Source organism: Ambystoma mexicanum, chromosome 8 (assembly GCF_040938575.1).
Source record: "Ambystoma mexicanum isolate Mex_15411 chromosome 8, UKY_AmexF1_1, whole genome shotgun sequence".
Classification (NCBI taxonomy): Eukaryota; Metazoa; Chordata; class Amphibia; order Caudata; family Ambystomatidae; genus Ambystoma; species Ambystoma mexicanum.
In genome coordinates, this window is record NC_090929.1 from 1,418,234,777 (window position 1) to 1,418,256,678 (window position 21,902).

Below are 21,902 nucleotides of genomic sequence, written 5' to 3' on the forward strand. Positions count from 1 at the left end.
TGCCAAATCAGACACTGGTGCTCACACCCCCAGACTCGTATGGCTGCCACCCGAGACCTCAACGCCCTGGAATTAACTCTGGCAGACCCTCCAGCCCGAGGGCATATCTCGACGCTGCATCGACTATTCGAGGTGAACCTATTATCAGCCAGAGCAACATATATGTCGCAATGGGAGAGGGACCTATGGCATCCGATTAACCTTCTAGGCAGATAGAAGGTTAACTTACTCACCTGTGAATTGGGTTCCCCTCTTCCCAAAAGTAATGCTGCTGGTTTCACTTTATTATTCTGGTTAGGATAATTGTGTAAGTGTCCCCAATTGGGTCTTGCTTCCCCAGACCTGCTGTTAGCCTGTCCAGAATAAGTCTGCCTCGGTCATAAGTGGCTGGTAGCTCCCGACAAAAGTATATTAGGTTTTAACTACCTTGAGCATAACTGTGTTATCCTAAAATAAGTTACAGTTATTGCTTCCCTTAGTCTGTGGACTGAAAAGCAACTGTAATTGAATACTTCCAAGATTTATCTGGGCCTACTTGTTTTTAAATAAAACATTTATTATTGTTTCAGTGTTCCTTTGGACCATGTGTATTCCAATTTCTTTGTACTGATTCTACAGCCCTCTCTCCATGCTAAGATAAACCTGGCTGCTCTGTCTACGTTACCCTATTTTCAGGTAGTACAGCCATATACTAAGAGTGGAGTCTTGTACTTCCTCAGTTGAATGGTTTTACTAAGCCTTTAGGTGGACTTCAGAAAAATGCTACTAACAGGGCCTGGGGCTGCACACTCACTTTATCCACTTGCCGAGCTAAAGAGGCTCGAATGAAGGTGGGCAGAAGAGGGGATGCTCATATGGCAAATTACGGGCAGCTACGCCCAATCATGGAGCTCGGGGGTAGGCGCAGAGAAAGGCTGGAAACTGGCAGGGGAGGCAGAGAGCAGCAAAGTTGGGACCCGAAAGGGCTGCAAACTAAGATAATTAACCCTTTAATGGGTGGGGAGAGGGCTTGGGGCTGCACACTCTCCTTATCCGCTTGCCAGAGCTAAAACAGTTTGGACTGGACTTCCCCTTTTGGGGTGGGACCAATCCAGATTTTCATTTGGTCTTTCCCCTTCTGTAGTGGCTTGGCAGGCTGAATAATGATGGTCTATAGGGTTTCCCAGAGCTGTGCCCATGGTTAACATTAAATCTAAACCTTTCAGCAATCACCTTTTGAATTTGCATTGTGGGTAGCTGGCCAAGGTTAAATGACATGCCAGAAGAAGTGTATGTATATTGAACAGCACTGCACGTGACAGAGTCCAGGCAGTGAGTGCAGAGAGCAGTTTGCCTGTTGGGCAACGCCAACACAGAAATGTACACAGAGAGGAGGTAGAGTATGTCACTTAAAATAGGTCCCAATCGGGGTGGAATTAGGTCAGCGGCTGAAGGTGCCTGCTTTGGACTGCAGTTCATTAACAACATGATCAAATATGCAGGGACATTTACATTTTACAGTGTTTCTGTTGGTGCAGGAAAGGTGTTGTGTGTTTGGGCCAGAAGATTGAAAGGATGGTTCACGGCCTTGGTGTTGACATCAGGCACGTATCGTAGGACTACCGGTAACATGGCCCGAAGCGAAGGAATGGGAGATCCCACGGGACAGAGGAGACAGGCGAGGCCGAGGAAGCCAAGAAACCTCTGCCGGCACCCATACATATAATCGGCTGTGGCTGGCCAGCACACCTGCTCAGTTCACATGGGACAGGGAGTGAATTACACAGCATACCAGGGTTTTAGGCACAGTAAGAGGGTTCTGCATATAGCTCATAAGAAGGCTGCTAGGGATCAGGCGGATCATTTGATTTACAAAGGGACAGCCTGCAGACAGGAGACTGGCTTACACAGTTGGACTTGAAAGATGTGTACCTGATGGTATCAGTCCATGAGGTGGATCGGGATCAATAGCTGTTCCGGTGGCAGAGCAGGAACTGGACATTTGTGGGACACCCATTTGGCTTGACGGCAGGCAAAACCCCTTCTGACCCTCTCACTCATGACCACAGGAAACCTGAGAGCTCTATTCATTGTGGTTGGATTCGCTGACATCTTCTTGCAACCTCCTTCTCTCGCAGTTAATCACAAAGTAAATGCCCCTATGTATATAATGCTTGGGCAGGGATAGGTGGCTGAATGTTATGCCATAAATATTGTAAAGAATACAATGGTTTGAATACTAGTTATCGAAATCGTGCGTTGCACTTGATTCTTGATACAGCTATGCTGCTTTTGCACTCGGATATTGAGATTTAAAATAATGATGACTACATGGCATGGTCAGTGGTTGCTATAGATGGAAGTAAGAAGCAGATAGACTTAAAAATAAAGAAAATGGCTGGAATAAATACATGCAAAACAGCAGACCCGCGGATGAGAGCCACACTGAGCAATCGACGGTGGAAAATGAAACGGTAAAACATCGATTAGTATTGTATTCCAAAGGGTCTCTCAATGATAAGAGATACAAGATCGTGCCAGCAATTCTCTACAAACGGAGCGCCAAATAAGTTGAACACAGAATTAATTTTCAACACAAGGTTTGTAAACTATTATTAAAACCTTAACATAAATACCATACCTGATATTTGCCAAGCATGGAGCTCTGCTATAGACATGCTTAATAAACAAGTTACAACTCACTACAAATAGCAGTGGCCGAATGCACATTTATTACATTCAGATTATAATAAATCGAAACAAGGACAGTTATACCGGTTTGTTTGACACAAAGCTTTTTTCCATGACTTACTGGAACGATACCGCAGAATTCTCCCAATACAGTACTCGATAAATCGTCTCACAGGTGGTACAGAACATGTTCAGCAAGCCATCCAAATGAATTAAACTGAAAAGAAAAGCAAAAACAAGGAGAAGGTCACCAGGTATCATCTCACCCAAAAGAGTTAGCAAATGCCCAAGTTGTCACTTAGGGATGCAAACAAGAGATGTGTCAGGGCTGATTTATAGCAATAGATGTAGCAGAGAGCTAGAGAGGATAAACTAAGCAGAATAACAACAGTACCTTGATTTCTTCTGCTATAGAAAAATATGCCTGAAAATAGCACAGTGACTCTTCTGAGATAAAGAGTGCAGGAGTCTTTCCATGAAGTCAACGATCGAAGGGCTGAAAATGTTGCTTCTATGTGTTAATCCCCCTACATGGCCAATGGGAGGGATGTTAGTTTCCCTTATTCAATGGTGCTTAAAAAGCACTTCTCTCACTCTACGGCTGGGTTTGTATAACATTTAAACTAATATTTAGGGAAACTTCTGGATGGCAGGTCAGGGACAAGGTAAAATAATGCAATGGGACAATGAGGGGGTATAACAAATGGGTACTGTGACAAATCAAGGGTATTCGTCCCTTCTCTCCAGGGTGGCGCCACCCACGGTGAGGCTAGGGAAGTGAACCTGCTCAAAAAGACCCTTCCTAGGGGCCTGGGCAAGTGGGATCTCACTGGGAGTAATGCCCGTCTAGCGAAAAAGGACTCCTGTTCCCACGAGGAACTACCTAGGTAAACAAACTGTCCGCATATATGGGACTGCCTGTAAACAGTAAAGTGGTTCCTATTCCATTGGCTTCAGTTAATGCTGGACTGGCTACAACATCTGAAGAGAAATTTAACGCTGGGTGGAATTCAAATCAGCCCGTAAAAGGAACATGCAAATCCTGGAAGAGGTGAGCGACGCATACGCAGGTGAAGGCCTCTGACATAGGTACGCATTTGAGGGGCAGAGCTGTGTGAAGCGGCGGAGCCAGTGAGAGCTTGCGAGCAAGAGAATGCTGAACCAGGACGCTGAGGCTTGGCGTTGTAAGCAGTGGGAAAACCGCTGATGGACGGAACTCAGGCGACCGATCCAAGAAGTGGCGTGACCATGGATAGGTTGTGGTGGGTCGGAGTCCCAGAAAGGAATGCTGATACCCGAATAAGCACAAGCAACAAAACATCCCACTGGCAAAGCTGTGTTGAAGACTGGGGACTAACAGAGCAAGAAAGGCCAGCCTGTGTGAGAAGTGAGAACCGTGAAGTGAAAAACAAGGTAAGCACATATGTCCCAGCAGCGAGCCTGCAGAATCAGCCCGCGCTAGCTGAAGGCATCTGGGTGATTCTAAACAGCGGGTGGACTCAGGGACTTATGAACTGTGCGCAAGGAACTTTAATATTGAGAGTAAAAGCTTGAGAAAAGAGGAAGCCCTACATGAAGAGATCCAGGGGGAGTTGTTTAAAATATAGTGTGATGAATAGTGGCAATCCTTGATGAAGGACTTTGACAAAGTTGTGAAGTTAACTTTAAACCCCAGTTACAAAACTATAAGACACTTGAATGTAAAACCAGAGGACAATCCCCAGGAGGGAGACTATTGTAAAGCAAAGAGTGGAAGAAACTCCAAACAAGTGGAGGGGAGAACCCAAAAGTCAGAAGGATATAAATGGTCATGTGGCCAGGGAAGAGACTATCACTATAAGAGGAACTTGAGAGAGTCTATAGAGGGGCTCAGAGGCTCCCAGAGACCCAGTGTACAAATATCTATCAATAACTCCAGAAGCTTATCTAGGAGAGTGGCCAAACCCGAATATATAAGAAGCACAGACTGGATACAACATTTTGGAACAAAAGTGGTTGTTGAACCCCTGAGAGAAAGCCGAGAGTCCCGGCTAAAAGATAAAACATTTAGTTATCATTTCTAAGTGGTAGGGCCAGATAGATTTAGGGTCTTGGATGGTGGTCATTTTTGTTTTGATTGCCGATGACGGACGAGCACCCTTATCTAGTTAGGCTAGGCAGGAAAAACCCCATAGTGATCGGGCAAGCGAGGCTTTATATTCCTTTGTTTAGTAAAGAAAACATGCAAATGTCCAATTTGCATCCGACTCCTTCGTCAGGTGCACCACAGAACCAAAAAAGCTCTACTAGATCATGAGGACACTATTAGTCTTGGAACTTAATCAACATTGAACACTGTGCACCACTGAAAAGTGGAATACTGTACTAAAGCCCTAATTGGATTTATGAGTGCATGGATTGAAGCTGAAGAAGGTCCAATGAAATGTCACAATTTCAAGAGCGTGAAACCAATTTAGCCAATGGAATTAAAAAAGACAGATGAAAAGAACAGAAGGTGATAGGAAGAGAATGAAAGGATGACATAGTATGGATAGCAAACCAGAAACAAAGCATTATTTTAAAAGGAAGGAAACAAACTGAGAACTGGACAGTAAAGTGTGCAGTGGGAATGGAGTGTAAATAGACAGACAAAATAAATGTGCTTAGAACTACATGTGGTAAGGGATGAATAGAGATTTTGATTACATTTTTATATCGCGCTAAATTGCCCACAGTCCTCAAAGCGCACAAAAAACAGAATGTTACAAACATACAGAAATCGAACTGCGTTTAGACAGAGGATGGTTAAATTTAGTCTGGATCGAGATTGAAGAGGTATGTCTGGATTCATTTTTTGAACTCAGGGAGGGACTTAGCCTGCCGTAGTTGAATAGGAATTTAATTCCAAACCAGGGGAGCTTGTACATCAAATCTAGTGCCTCCAAAGCTCGAGAGTTTGAATCTGGGTTGTCAAAGTTTGGTAGCATCGTAGGAACGCAATGTGCGACCTACACTGTGAGGAGTTTGTCGATTGGACAGGTATTGAGGTGCACCTCAATACCTTACAACACTTAAAGGTAAGGTAAAGAATTGTATGCGCAACACACAGTTGTCGAAGTGGGCGGGAGCGATGCTCCTCTACTTTTATTGTTTAAGTTTTACTGTTCCTCTACTTTTATTTGAAAAAGAAACAGTTCCGAAATGGTTTAGTTTTAAAATAAAAGTGTAGGTAAAAGTTCAAACTTGCAGTTCAGTGCACTATACTGAACATTCCCCTAAACAGCAGGTGTGTTTGGGGGTTTGGATTGCACGTGGGAGGGGGCGTGGAAATGTCGTTTGCGAAGAGCAGGGGCATACCAACAGGGAACATATTTCCACTACTTCTTTTTGTACACTTCGACCACTGGTGACACGTTGTTTCACTGGCAGCCAGTGAAGTTTCCGTCTAGCCTCAGAGACATGATCTCATCGGGAGAGGCCAAAGACAGCTCGGACGACATTGTTTTGTGTGTCTGTAGAGTATGAAGATTTGCCTTTGTAGTACACGCCAGGAGACTGTTGCCATAGTCGAGGCGTGAGTTTACCAGTGCAGCTGCAAGCAGGGACCTATTCTGCAGAGAGATGTATGGACAAACGTGATTGAGTCATTTTGAGACATAACTGCATGAGGCTTTTACCTGGGAAACCTGTGGATTCATACATAATTCTGCGTCTAGTGTAATGCCCAGGGTCTTTACTGATCTTGCCACCTTGATCTTACTGTTAGCTAGGACGAAAGTATCATAGTCGGGGCCCAGCTTTTTGAGTTTATGCCCGGAGGCGATAATAGTTTTGTTCCGCATTCAAGGCAAGTCAGTTGGTCACCATCCAGGCCTGAATGGTGTGATAGATGGAGTTAATGTTGTTAGTGTCACTAGTATGACATCCTGATAGATTGATTATGACTTGGGTGTCATCTGCACAGTTCGTGAATTGAACGCCTAGCAGCCTGATTCATGGAATTATTTGCGTGGAAAACGCAGATTTGCGCGCCAATCCATTGGGAGGCCGATAGAGAGCACTGTGCCTGGTCCACCAGTCATTTGACCAGCCGAGTATAATCGATCAAGTGAAACGCTGCGGACAAGTCTAGCAACATAAGAAGTGCTGGTTTGCCTTTGTCCACGATGCCAGCAGTGTGTGATTTAAGGTCGAGAAGCATTGTTTCTGTGCCATGCTTGGCCCTAAAACACGATTGCTTTGAGTTAAGGAGATTATTAATTTCCAAGTGGTCCTGAAGTTGTAAATAGGCCACCCGATCAAAGATTTTTAATAGGAAGGGCACATTTGTAATTGGCCGGTAATGTTTGGGATTGTGAGTATACAAGGTGCTCTTTTTCAATAAGGGAGTCACCCATGATTGCAAACAATTGAGAAAAAAATCAAAATATGAAGAATGCAGATTGTTCTAGGTAAGTATAGCCTGGAGTGATAGATGAAGAGAATATACTGAAGGAGTAAGACAAGCACCCAATGGATGACAGTTCTTTATTCAAAAGTAACCCATGTATAATAAAATAAATTGGATATACAGTTCTTTGATGTAACAAGGAGATAAAGAAACTCCCCAAGCACCACTACAGACATTTAAGTTTAGCGTTTCCATGAAAGGACATCACGTTGTAGGTGACCATTTAGGTCATGGAACAATGGCAGCATATCCTAGGCTGAAAGGTGATCAAGGAGAACTAGTCAGACACATTCACCTTATGGAAGTTGCATACAATTGCTTGTTTCATGGCAAAGCAGACATATCCCCCAATGATGCCATGAATTAGGTTTATGGACAATACATTGAAACATCATACACACCCATGAAACACCACTGGCCAGTGTTTTGAAGGACTAGGTCTATGGATACTGTGGCACCTACAGTAAAGATAACAAGTAAAATACCTAATGTGGCACTCAGGGTTGTCCATAGAGACAATTGTGGGAATGTAGGAGGTAGAAAAGTGTTACATGTATGCAACCTACTATTTTCAAACGCAATGTTCATATTTTCATTTGAGGCATTTCTTGAACAAATTCCTAGCCCCGAGAGATCAGGTGAAAGGGGTGATCTGTTAGAGCCGGATAAACTTTTAGTAGCAAACATTATTGTACACACTTGTACAGACATTATAGCCGCATGCATTCTAATGTGTTTCTTCAGAAATGTTTTAAAAAAAGATGTAGTCAACATTGTATGCAGTGATGAAGAAATAAATTTGCTTTGCCTGGTCCGAGCCGAGGCACAGGAAAATTATCATCATTTATTTGTTCGGCCAAAGGACTTACAAGCTTTTGAACTCAGCCACAGCCTCCTGACGGGAGAGTTTGACTTTCTGAAGGTCCTCACGGCGGACACTGTGATATTTCCTCCTCGCCAGTGCTTGTTCAGAGGGGTGTGTCTGAGAGATCTCTTGCAGGTATCCCAACAGTGCAGGCACAGAGATAAGCAGGGATCCCGTAGTGAACCAGGCAACTATAAATATCAATTGAACATTTATCAAATAATTCAGCATTTCAAACACAATTAAACAATATAGGTCCTGATAGACTGGCTTTTCGTTGGTGCTTGTACCACCAAACAAATGTCTATGGTGATTTACTTGGAGATGGACAGCACTTTAGGTTGACCTGCCTTATTGCAGGTACTTTCTGGATAAGCAAAGAAAGGCACCATTTTCATCACTTTCTATCAGGCAGGCATGCAACGGCTTTTTTCTTAAATGTATTTTTATCGACTTTACAGAAGTTGCAGTTAATGACCTTACAAACCTTGAACACATCCACTAAAATATACAATCAGATGCGGTCATTGAAATGCATGTGTAATACAAATAAACTATTAGCCACCCCCAATCAATTTAGCACAGTAACGGATTCCCATCCCTTCTCATATCCCTACCCCTGTCCCCAACTAGCTCGTATAGGTGAGAGCCATGGAAACCAGACACCCAATAACTTGAATGAGAGAGCACATTTTCAGACAAATCAAACTTATAAGCAGTCAGCTTCCACTGCAGGCCTTGTAGTTGACCTATGCCTTTCTTCAGAACCTTTAGATTGCTTCTCAACTATATTCTAGATTCTATATTGTTATGTTGCAGAGTCCTTGTCTGGTCTGCAGTTCTTGTTTCATGTTAAGAAAGCTCTGCAATTACCACAGCAATCTACAGATGTATTGAGCAGGCTGGCCAGCCCCCTAGAACGCTCCTCTCGCTCACTGCAAAGAGTCTGATCTCTTACCCAATTGGTATAATTCAGCTGACCCACACACATCTAGCCAAGGACTATCCTCCTCTTGGCCAGCACGATCAATAGATTGTAGATCCTTCGCTGTTTAGAAGGCAATTTAACCCTAATCCCAAAAAGTATTGCAGTAGGATCAAATCAATAAGTGATGAACTTATCCTAGGTTCGGTAACTGAGGAAATTGGAAGGATTCAAATTTATCATTCAACATAAAGATCTTTACAAAAACGTTTGTCATTAAATTCCATCTCGATTGAACAAAACGTTCCCTTCATCAATGCAAAGTCCATAAAAAATATATTTCATTCCAAAGACACAGGCAGTCCTTAATGTTCAATGCATTTCAGTCTGTTGACCATCTTCAAGGACCAAATTCTGCCTGCTGTAATACGTTATGTACACATTTCAAATATTCTCTTAGATACTCTGCAAGCCTGCAGCTTTCTCCTTAAGGGTCGACTTTCAAATCGGTTCTAATGTTATGCGATTTCCTGAAGGTGTTGTCCACTCTTTTCAGGAGTTCCTTAACTGCATGGAAACCGCCTGGCACTCGCAGACTATCAATAAGTGCACTAACAAAAAAAAGAATGAATACCTGTAACCACGCTATCCGGATGATAAAATGTTGCACCTTGAACTTGGCAAATGAGGCACCAAAAGTCAAATTCCCATTCTCATTAAAGAAATCCAGTTGTACATGCCAATTCTCAAGTGCAGGATTATTAACCTGTCATTGTCCTGCACTAAGAATCCAGTTATATTCACAACAGTTTTCTTGCCTCTTCCAGCTTGTAGCAAATATGACAGCAGCTCCGCCTGTCAGTCTTTGCAAAAACTCCTTACCACAACCTCATTGCGTTTCGCAACTGCGCCTACTGCAATACATTTTTAAAATAGTTTATTAATTTTATTCAAACCAAACAACAATACAAACAAACCCAACACGCAGTGTAATTTACTACAATTCCAGTAAACACCTTTTGTATTTCCAGATTGCCACTGCTCCCCAAATCCCACCCTCCATTATGAGCCTATTTATACATCTCGTTCAGTATCTGCTACATGTGGCTGGGTCTCACTATCTTTGGATCTTCGGACTACCTCCGTTTTGCTAACATCTCGTTCAGTATCTGCTACATGTGGCTGGGTCTCACTATCTTCGGATTCAGTCGGGTCCGATATAGATCCAAACAGTTCCGCTATTAATAGTTTCCATGCCATCAGGGTACCCACTTCTTCCTCCCCACTCATGCCGCTCGCCTCCTGCCATACTACCGTTTCAGCCTCCGCCCATTTCACTCCCTCCACCATACCTCCACCCGTGGCTTGTGGCACTTCTTCCATCCCATGGCGATCCTCCGTTTTGCTAACACATATGCCAAATTTCTCAGTTTCTCGACATGTTTAAGTTTCCGTGGTCTGGGGAACCCTCCCAGCAAGCAGGCCCAAGCCGTGTCTATTACAAGCGTGACCCCTTTTGTCGCTAATTTTTGTGCCACTTCACCCCAGAAACCTTCGATTACTGGGCATGACCAAAACATGTGTGTCATGTCAGCGTTTTCCATGTCGCACTTAGGGCACGCCTGTCGCCCTGCATTCCGGAACTTGGATATCTTCAGAGGGGTCATGTATGCTCTATGCATTATGTACAGCTGTATTTGTTTAAGTCTGGCGTTTCTTGACACTTTTTTGTGATATCCCAGGGCGCGTTCCCACATCCCATCTCCCATCGGGGCCCCCACCTCCTCCTCCCAATCAAGTCTCAAATGTGTCAATTCCTTCCCCACCTTGGTCATCACCATCTCATACAATCTAGAAATCTCATGCCCCCCTTCCGATATGTCATATATTACCCCCACAGTAGCATCTGGTTCCTCTGCTAACACTGTTTCGGGCTACGTTTTCCGAATTTTCTGGACCAACCCTTGGTATGTAACATATTGGCCAGAGTGTAATCCCACCTCCTCCCCAAGTTCTTCAAAATCTCTAATGGTCCCCTCTTGCCAGATGTCCCCCAACGTTACCAGTCCCCCCGATTCCCAGTAGGTCCTGATAATCACCCTCAGCTGCTTGTCCCCTCCTGCTAATGCGACCAGCGGTACTTGCGGGGAGCACGGGAATGGGTCCTCCATCATCCGACACGCTCGACGTCACATTTTCCACCCCAACATCATCATCTTGGGGCGCTCCTTCATATCTGTTTCAGGCAACCATATCATTTCCCTTAAGTAAAATGGGGTACAAACCCGCCCAAACAACCTATGTTCAGGGGTCACTTCGTCGGAGAGCCAATTGGACACATATTGTAATTGACTTGCTATGTAGTAGACCTCAAAATTGGACAGCCTGGTACCTCCCTTTTCGTAGAAGTTCTGCAACTTCCATAGCGCTACCCTATTCCAGGAAGTCCCTGCACACACTATTCAGATTAGCGAAGAACTCCTTGGGTATCATATGTGGGATATTGTTATAATAATGTAAAAGCCTAAGTAGGACCACCATCTTAAGCATTGCCCCCGTCCCATCATAGCTAGGGGCAACTTCTCCCAAAACTTCATGCATTTCTGGATTTTCTCAACAGCTACCACGGTGTTGTGCTTATGTTCCTCTTCTACGGTGTGATACACATCTATGCCAAGGTAACGGAAAGAACCAGTCACCCATGGTATCTGTAACACCGGCAACCTTTCTTCAGGGGTCCCCTTATAGCTACCTAGGGGGAATATACTTGATTTTTGAGGATTTACCGCTATGCCGGGCAACCCCGCGTATTTCTCCATCACTTCAAGGATATATTGAAGATTTTCCTCTGGGTATTTGAAGTATAATAATAAATCATCCGCATATAAGGATATTAGATGCCGCTCCTCCCCAACCTCAATACCTATCATATTGTATTGCTGCCTGAGGTATATTGCTAGGGGCTCCAGGGCTAGGATGTAAAGCATCAGGGACCAGGGGCACCCCTGCCTGGTACCTCTGCTAAGCTGCCATCTCATCTCTCGGATATCACTGATCCCGTTCGAACTCTGGCCAACGGCTCACTGTATAGCATTTTCGCCCACCTGATATAACCCGGCCCTACTCCGTAACCTTCCAGGGCTGCCAGCAGGCATGGCCACTTAACGGAGTCGAAAGCTTTAACTGCAACTAGGGATACAATCGCCATTTCGCCTCCATTTCTATCTGCCCATTCGATCACACAGTGAAGTCTCCTATGATTTTGGGTTATATTCCTGTTTAGGACATAGCCCGTTTGGTCCGGGTGGATTAATTTACTAATTACTCTTCGCAATCCGTTTGCCAGGACAGCCGTCAGTATCTGGCTGTTCTGGTTCAGCATCGACAAAGGCCTGTAGGAGCTACAGCTGTACCCCAGTTTGTTGGGCTTAGGAAGCGGTATTATGATCGCCTCTCTGAGTGACTCCGGCAACCTTCCTATCTCAAACGCTTCGTTAAGCATATCTAGCAATGGGGGTAGCACTTCTTCTCTATATACCTTGTAAAATTCACTAGGGAACCCGTCTGCTCCTGGGGTCTTACTGGTGGGCAACTGCTTCACGACCTCCCTCAGCTCCTCCAGGGTAATTGGTGCATCAAGCTCTTCTCTCTCCTCCTCACTTATCTTAGGTAATCCTATATCTTCTAGTGTTTCGGTTATCTCCTCTTGACTACTCCACTCCTTGTCTCCGTATAGCACCCTATAATAATCCGCAAATTCCCTGTTAACTCCTTCTTGAGTGTCCACTACCTCGCCATCCTCTCTAATTATTGTCCTAATCGGGGGTCTAGGGGTCTCACTCTTGTACAGCCACGCTAAAAGCCTATCCGTTTTATCTCCTCCCGCGTGCTGCCTTTCCACATACTTTTTATAATTGAGGTTACAGAGCCTTTCCCAATGTTCCGCACATTGCTGTTGTAGTTTAAGTACTAGCTCAGTGTCCACACTGTCACATTCTAATGTCCTTTCTAGTTCATCTTCAACTCTTTGCAGGTCAGCCAGAACCCCACCTTGCAGGCCCTTTGACTTAGCTATGGCTGCCCCCCGCATCACCACCTTAAAAGCTTCCCATAGTGTACCCGCCGAGTCAACACTACGAGTATTCGTCTCAAAATAGTTAATGATCTCATCCCTTATGTCCTCACGAAAGACCGGATCTTTGAGTGCTTCCACTCGGAGGCGCCACGTCAGGATCCGTGCCCTCGGAGGGCAGTATTGCCACCCAAGGATCAGGGGCGAGTGATCCGAGAGGACCCTCGCGTTGTATTCTATTTGGGTGCTCTCTGCCACCACATTCGGCGTGGCAAAGACATAGTCCAGTCTCGTGTGTAGCTGCTGCGGGGCAGAATAATGCGAATATTGCCTATCATCGGGATGTTTTGTTCCCATACGTCTACCAAGCCGAAATCATCTAGTAACACCTGCAACACTTTGGCCGCTGGGGTGGGCCTATCAATCCTGTTGTCAGATCTATCCACCTTGGGGTTCATTACACAATTGAAATCCCCGCCCCAAATAACCACGCTTCCCACACACATACTGAGGTTAGTGCACAGAGTCCTGAAGTATGCCGCTGTGTTATAGTTAGGGGCATACGTATTCACGATGCATACCTCTTTATTCTCCAACAGCCCTCTCACTATAATCATCCTCCCGTCAGTTTCCGCCATTTCCTGCAATAGCTGAAACGGGACATGAGGTGCTACCCAGACAAGCTCTCCCCTGGCGTAAGCAGAGTATGACGAACCCACCACAATCCCTTTCCATTTTTTCCCAACTTGCTCCAGTTTCCCCCGCGTCAAATGCGTCTCCTGCAACAGTGCAACATCTATCCTTTGCCTTTTCAAATACAGCATGACTTTATTCCTCTTCATGTAACTGTAAAGTCCCCTGACATTCCACGTCACTATTCTAAGATCTCCCATAGCGCTCTGATATCTTCCTCCCTCATTCCCAACCGAACCCTCCCGGTCATGCTATGCAGATACCACCCTTCAACTCTTCCGTGTAGGCTCATATTTTTTTTTTAAAATAATTTTATTAATTTTAATCAAACAAAACAAAACCAAAATACAACCAAACACGCAGTGCATTTTGCAACAACAAATTCATATTAATTCTTAATCTTGGCCACTGCTTCCCCCCTTCCCACCCCCCTTCATGAGCCCGCCTGTTCATCGTTCTCCATGTCCGCCGCATGCGGCGGGGTCTCGCTTCCTGTAGATTCGGTCAGATCTTGTATTGCTCCAAACAATTCAGCTATTAGTGATTTCTATGCCATCAGGGTCCCTGTCTCTTCTTCCCCCCCTACAGTGTTCGACTCTTGCCATACCATTGTTTCTGCCTCTGCCCATTTCTGTAACTCCTTCCACCATACCTCCACCCGTGGCCTGTGACAAGTCTTCCATCCCATGGCGATCCTCCGTTTAGCAAGCACATATGCTAGGTCTTTCAGTTTATTAACATGCTTAAGTTTTGATGATCTGGGGAACCCTCCCAGCAAACAGGCCCAAGCTGTGTCTATAATCAGCGTGACCCCTTTCTCGGCTAGCTTTTGTGCCACTTCTCCCCAGAAACGCTCAATTACTGGGCATGACCAAAACATATGTGTCATATCAGCATTCTCCTCGTCACATTTGGGACATGCTTGTCGCCCAGCGTTTTCAAACTTGGATATCCTCATGGGCGTCATATATGCTCTGTGCGTTATATATAGTTGTATTTGTTTTAGTCTAGCATTCCTTGACACCTTCTTATGGTGTCCGAGTGCCCGTTCCCACATCCCATCCTCTATCGGGGTTCCCACCTCCGCCTCCCAATCTAGCCTCAGCTGCGTCAGGTCCTTCCCAACTTTAGACATCACCATCTCATACAGCCTGGAAATCTCATGCCCTCCATCCGATATATCATATATTATTTCTATGATGGCGTCTGGTTCTTCTCCTAACACAGTTTCAGGCCACGTCTCCCGGATTCTCTGCACCATTCTGTGGTATGTAATGTACTGGCCCGCATGCAATCCTGCCTCCACCCCAAGGACCTCAGAATCCAAAATGGCTCCCCTCTGCCAGACGTCTCCTAACATTACTAGCCCCACAGATTCCCAATGGGTCCTGAGTATAGCTCTCAGCTGCATATCTTCCCCTGCCAACGCGACCAGCGGTACCAGCGGGGAGCAAGGAAATGGGTTCTCCATCAACCGGCACGCCCTACGCCACATCTGCCACCCAAGCATCATCATCCTGGGGCGCTCTTTCATTTCGGACTTGGGCAACCAGATCATCTCCCTTAAGTAAAATGGGGTACAGTCATGTCCGAATAACCTAGATTCAGGGGTCGCCTCATCCGAAAGCCACTGAGCCACATATTGCAGCTGACTTGCTACATAATACACCTCAAAATTGGGCATTTTTATCCCCCCTTTTTCGTAAAAGTTCTGCAGCTTCCACAGCGCCACTCTGTTCCGTGTACCATGCCACAAGAAATCCCTGCACATAATGTTAAGTTTAGCAAAGAACTTCTTGGGTATCATGTATGGGACATTGCTAAAACAATGCAAAAGCCTCGGCAGGACCACCATTTTCAGCATTGCACCCCGTCCCATCATTGCTAAGGGTAACTTGACCCAAAACTGCATACACTTCTCAATTTTCCTGAGTGCCACCTCGGTGTTATGCTTGTGCTCCTCCTCCACCGTATGGTAGACATCTATCCCAAGATACCGGAAAGAACTAACCTCCCACGGTATTTCTAACACCGGTAACCGCGTCTCAGGGGTTCCCTTATAGTCGCCTAGCGGAAACATGCTGGATTTTTGGGGGTTCACCGCTATACCAGACAGTTCTGCATGCCTCGCCATCACCTCCAGTATGTACTGGAGATTTTCTTCTGGGTATCTTAAGTATAGCAACAAGTCATCTGCATATAAGGAGATCAGATGTCGTTCTCCTCCCACTTCAATACCTATTGTATTGTATTGCTAGGGGCTCCAGGGCTAATATATAGAGCATCGGGGACCAAGGGCACCCCTGCCTAGTGCCTCTACTCAGTTGCCACCTCTCAGATATTACTGCACCCGTTCTAACTCTGGCCAGTGGCTCACTATATAGCATAGTCACCCACCTCATATAACCGGGCCCCATGCCATACTTCTCCAAGGCCGCCAACAACCACGGCCATTTGACCGAGTCGAAGGCTTTGACCGCATCCAGGGACACCATCGCCATTTCGCCCTCAGCCGTACTACCCCATTCAATCACCCGTCGGAGTCACCTATGATTATGGGTTATATTCCTATTCGGGACATAGCCCGTCTGGTCTGGGTGTATCAGCTTACTAATCACTCTCTGTAATCTGTTTGCCAGGACAGCCGTCAATATCTTGCTGTCCTGGTTTAACATTGAGAGAGGTCTGTAGGAGCCGCAGGTTTATTAGGCTTGGGGAGCGGTTTTATGACCGCATCTCTGAGTGATTCCAGCAAACGTCCCACCTCACACGCTTCATTGAGCATATCCAACATTGGGGGGAGCACCTCTGCCTTGTATGTCTTATAAAATAAAAACCCATCCGCCCCTGGGGTCTTGCAGGTAGGTAATTGCCTCACCACTTCTCTAATTCCTCCAGGGTGATCGGTGCATCTAGCTCCTCACTTATCATGGGTAGTCCTATATCTCCTAATGTTTCCAATATTTCCTCTCAGCTACCCCCATCTCATCCGCATACAGCGCTTTATAATATTCTGCAAACTCCTCGTTGACACCCTCTTGGGTGTCCACTGCGCTACCATCTTCCCTCATTATTGTTCTGATTGGGGGTCTGGGAGCCTCGCTCTTGTATAGCCACGCTAACAACCGTCCTGTCTTATCCCCTCCCGCATGCTGTCTCTCGATGTACTTCTTATAATTAAGGTAGCTGAGCCTCTCCCAGTGTTCCGCACATTTCTGTTGCAGCCCCAGTACCCGTTCCATATCTTCCCATCCGCCCTTCAATATTCCCTCCAGTTCCTCTTCTGTCCGTCGTAGGTCCGTTAGAACCCCGCCCTGCAGGCCCTTCGATTTTGCTATCGCAACCCCTCGCATCACTACCTTAAAGGCTTCCCATAATAAACTTGCCGAGTCAACGCTGCCTGTATTCTCCTCAAAGTAATTTGCAATCTCCTCCCTTATATCCTCTCTAAAGACTGGATCCTTGAGCGCTTCAGCCCAAAGGCGCCATGTCGGGATCCGTGCCCTCGGGGGGCGGTACTGCCACCCCAGAACCAATGGCGAGTGATCAGAGAGGACCCTCGCCTTATATTCTACCTGGGTAACCTCCACCATCACATCCGACGTGGCAAAGACGTAGTCCAGCCTCGTATGTAGCTGATGAGGGGCGGAATAATGAGAGTACTGCCTTTCCTGGGGGTATCTAGTTCTCCACACGCCCGCCAGATGAAAATCATCTAGCAGTGTCTGCAATGCTTTCGCCGCTGGGGAAGGCCTATCAACCCTGCCATCCGATCTATCTACGTTGGGATTCAGTACACAGTTAAAATCACCACCCCAAATCACTGCGCTACCCATACATATGCCGAGGTTGGCACTCAGAGTCCTGAAATATGCCGCTGTATCCCGATTGGGGGCATATGTATTTAATATGCTTATCTCTTTATTCTCCACCAGTCCTCTCAGCATGACCATCCTCCCATCCGTCTCCGCCACCTCCTGCAATGGTTGGAACGCAACATGTGGCGCCACCCAGATTAGTACTCCCCTAGCATACGCAGAGTATGCTGAGCCCACCACCACCCCTTTCCATTTCTTAACAATCAGCTCCATCTTCTCCCGTGTCAGGTGTGTTTCCTGCAACAGCGCAATATCTATCCTCTGCCTCCTCAAATACAGCATGACCTTGTTCCTTTTCAGGTAGCTGTTAAGTCCCCTGATGTTCCACGTAATTATTTTAAGATCCCCCATAGCTCATTCCCGTCCTCCTTTTCTACCTCCAGCAAATCCCACCCTCCTGCGCGACACGGATTCAACCATACAGTTCTGCTATATAGGCTCATGTTTGAACTAAAACTCAAACTCCCCAAAACTATATACATATCAAACTGCCCGCCTCCCTCCGCTTCCCCCTCCCATCCCTTCCCCAACAACACCCTTCCCAACTGTTGTCCAGCTCCATCCCTGGATCTCAGGCACCCCCACATCTAGCCCCGACTAATATACTCAGAGCTCAGTAGGGTGAAGTCACCCTAATGGCCACTTAACTATTAATACTAAATGGGGGTGTTAAGACTAGCTCTACAAGGCTCCTTAATAGAGCACCAGTTTCATTGCACACAACACATTATCTATCCTAATCTGGTCTCATCCACTAACAGGTCATATCAGTGACTATAGTCAAGTCCCATTGTCTTAAGCCGCTCCCTCTCCCAGTGTTCTCATTACTCATTACTTATATCGTCCGTCTCCTTCTCTCGTCTGGATATCGGGCTCCTGGGGGGAACCCTGCATGTCAAGCCATCCCATGGCGTCTTCCGGAGTGTCATAAAACAAAGTCTTATTTCTATGAAAAACATTCAATTTCGCCGGGTAAAGTAGCATGTACTTATGGCCTGCTTCCCTCAGTCTCCTTTTAACAGCCCCGAAGTTCATTCGGCTCCGCTGCACCATCAGGGTATAGTCTGGGTAGGCCGTTATGTTTGCCTCCCCTCGATTAATTGTTCCACCTTTGCGGAAGTGTTCCAGTATCCTCTCTCGGTCCCGGTAGTTAAGGATCTTGGCAATAACTGGCCTAGGTGGGTTACCTGGCGGCGGCCTCCTCGTTCGAGCCCTATGTGCTCGTTCCACAGCGAATCCCTGAGACAGGGCTCCTCCAGGTTTCTCCTGCAGCAACATGTTTTCCACAAACTCTGTGGGGTTGTGGCCCTCCGTCCCCTCAGGCAAGCCCACAATGCGGATGTTGTTCCTTCGGGCGCGTCCTTCCGCTTCCTCCGCCCTACTCTCCAGGTTGCCCACTCTCTGTACCAGGATATGCAGTTCCGACTTGTGTGAGGCACAATCCGCTGTATTCGAGCTCGCTTAGGCTCATATTTAAACTTAAACTCCCCACAACTATGTACAACCCAAACTTCCCACCTCCCTTCCCTCCCCCAACCCAACCCTTCCCCAACAACGCCTCCCCCAACTGTTGCCTAGCTCCATCCCTGGATCTCAGACACCCCCACATCTAGTCCCGTCCAGCACAAACTTATGCTCAGGGCTCAGTAGGGTAAAGTCACCCTAATGGCCACCTAACTAATAGTATTTCGGGGGTGAGTTGCCTCCATCCTATTGCTCCTATTTCCAAATGTATTACGCATTGTGTTAACTTTATGCTGCTTCCAATTACAATTTACCTACTATATTCCAGTCCATGACGGGCACAGGGCCCGAATGCTATCCAGTGTTCAACTAGTATCGCTTCCCGGTATAATCCGGTACCCCAATGTCCGCGGCACCAGTTTTTTAGCCGTCCTGTTCCTGCCGGTCACGGTCCACTTCTTGTTCCGGGCAACCCTGCCGATCCAGCCACGTTACCACCTCTTCGGGAGTGTCAAAAAAGAGCACTCTGCCCTTATGTATCAACTTCAGTTTTGCCGGGTACAGGAGCATGTACTTGATGACTGCTGTTCGCAGCCTCCTCTTGACGGCCACGTAGCTGTATCTTAGTCTCTGCACCAGCATCGTATAGTCCGGGTATGCTGTAATGTTGGCGGATGCTCTCTGCATTGTCCGACCTTTCCGAAAATATTCTAGGATCATCTCCCTATCTCTGTAGTTCAGGATCCTCGCGATGATAGGTTGCGGCGGAGCCCCAGGTCGCGGTTTCCTCATCAAGGCTCGGTGCGCCCGCTCCACCGTGAATCCCTGCGAGAGCTTATTTGCTCCTATTTCTTGTAGGATCATGTTTTCCACGTAGTTTGTAGGGTCTTGACCCTCCTCCCCCTCCGGCAGGCCGACCATCCGAATGTTATTTCTCCTCGCTCTTCCCTCAGCTTCTTCCACAGGATTTTCGAGGTTAGCTACCTGCTGTTTGAGCACATGAACTTCCTTTGTGTTAGTTGTGCTGACATCAGTATTGGTCTTTACGGCACTCTCCAGCCCACTTGTTCTCTCCGCCAGCCCCCTGACATCTTGCCGTAACAGTGTAAGTTCAGTCCCGACCGCATCGATTTTGCCCTCCAGGGCTGTCCGCAAGTCCGCCATCGCCGCGCCCCATTTGGTGCTCAGCTCCGATATAGCCTCCAGGATTTGGTGCTTGTCTCCTTCAGGGGCTTCTTCAGCAGAAGTAGTGGACGAGCTCCGCTCCTATGCTGTGGGGATCCTTTGTGCTTTCGCGAAGACCTCCATTGTAGGTTGTTTGGTCTTGGCTCTCAAACTTTTCACCGACATGGTGCAACCTTGTCCACGTGTCTGGCTCCGGCCCGGTGCCGCTTAGTTGTTATTCGAGTCGTTGGAGTCTCTGTATATCAGCCTACACCAATTGTTATACACAAAATCGTTATTCAGGTGGATTGTAACTTTTCCGCGCCACATTTATCTCTCAGCGTCCGTGCCCGTTATCAGCAGGGTGCCGTCATCAGCATCTCAGGTGCTTCTTCATGGTATTTGCACCTATTAAAGGCGGATGATACATACAAGATGCATATAACCATTTGCTGCGTCCCAGACCTTACGAGGCCGCTTTACCGTCCACCAGTGTAATCCTTTGTTCAGGATCAGTCGCCATTTTGTTTCGGGCGTACAGGTCTTGGCGTCACTTATTGTGTCCGTATTTGCTCATCCACTCCTCGATGCGGATTCGGGATGTAATCCCTGCGTGCTCGACGCTTCCAACTTACTGCGGGAACGCTATCAGTCTTCTTGTTCATTTCATGTATACATTGTCCTGGTCTAGTGGGAGCGACAAGGCCGTGCCGCCTATCTCGTGGCCCAGTGGCCCAGCGCTGTGTGCATCCTCTCGGGCTATTCGTGGGCTTTTCTCCGGTAGTCGGCCACTCACTGTTTCATCCGCCGCCGCACGCCTACAGTCCAGTCACTGCCCGTCTGGCACCCGATTTCAAGTGCCGCCGGGGGTCCCTTTGTGTTGGCAAGCCGCCATCTTAGTATCGATTGCGCCGCTTCCGGATCAGGACACAAAGTGGCCTAATTCAGTCTGCAGTGTCCACTTTTTCTCGCCGATACGCTCATCTGCTGCCTGAAGTATTCACCCAGATACCGTGGGCCTCATTACACGGACGGCGGTGGACCAAGGTGCTATTAGCACCTTGGTCCATGCGGTAAAATACCGGCACCTCCTTGGTGGAAAGGGGAATTACCGCCCTATTCCAAGGTTGGTGGGGCGGTAATTCCCCCTTCCCCCAATGCCCTTCCCGATTCCCATTTTTGCCCCATAGGGAATAATGGGAATAGGGAAGGTGCTAATTACGGCACTGCAAGTTGCGGTACCGTAATTAGCTCTCTGGTCCGTTTGCGGGTTGGTTTTTAACGCCTGCAAAAAGCAGGCGTTAAATTCTCCAACCCGCAAAGGGACCTCGTAGTAAGGCGGTAAGGGTTTACCGGTACCGGTAAAATACCGGTACCGGTAAACCCTTACCGCCTACCGTGTAATGAGGCCCCGTATCTTTTTTCTGCTGGAATCGGCCGTCAACACATGCGTTTTGCTTCGAATCAATAAGTCGGATCACGGAGCTCCAAGGAATCGCAGCCTACTCCATGGCTGCTTGGCCACGCCCCCACGGATACTGCAATACATAGTTGATTATTTTGTGCTGCCCAACCAAAATGATTGTAACTGGCCTCTTAAGAAGAAGTATCCTATGGCCTGCAGCTCCTCCTTATATTTTTTCAGGAATCCTTTAGGCAGACCTACCTGGAGCTTTGACTCCCATAAAAGGTAACTCTTTACTACATGGTTTTCCTCCGACCGACAAGCGCAGCACCATTCC

General features: G+C 46.8%; 1 protein-coding gene across 3 annotated transcripts in view; it reads right to left on the reverse strand.

Moving 5' to 3' along the window:
• Positions 1 to 21,902, reverse strand: part of ZFYVE27 (zinc finger FYVE-type containing 27) — a 570,694-nt gene that overhangs the window by 414,860 nt on the left and 133,932 nt on the right. For all 3 annotated transcript variants that reach the window (XM_069611556.1, XM_069611555.1, XM_069611554.1), the window contains exons 4-5: positions 7,969 to 8,155; positions 2,792 to 2,887 (exon numbers count right to left, since the gene is read on the reverse strand). In XM_069611556.1, coding sequence (XP_069467657.1) covers positions 2,792 to 2,887; positions 7,969 to 8,155 — 283 coding nt within the window. The remainder of the gene's footprint in view (positions 1 to 2,791; positions 2,888 to 7,968; positions 8,156 to 21,902) is intronic.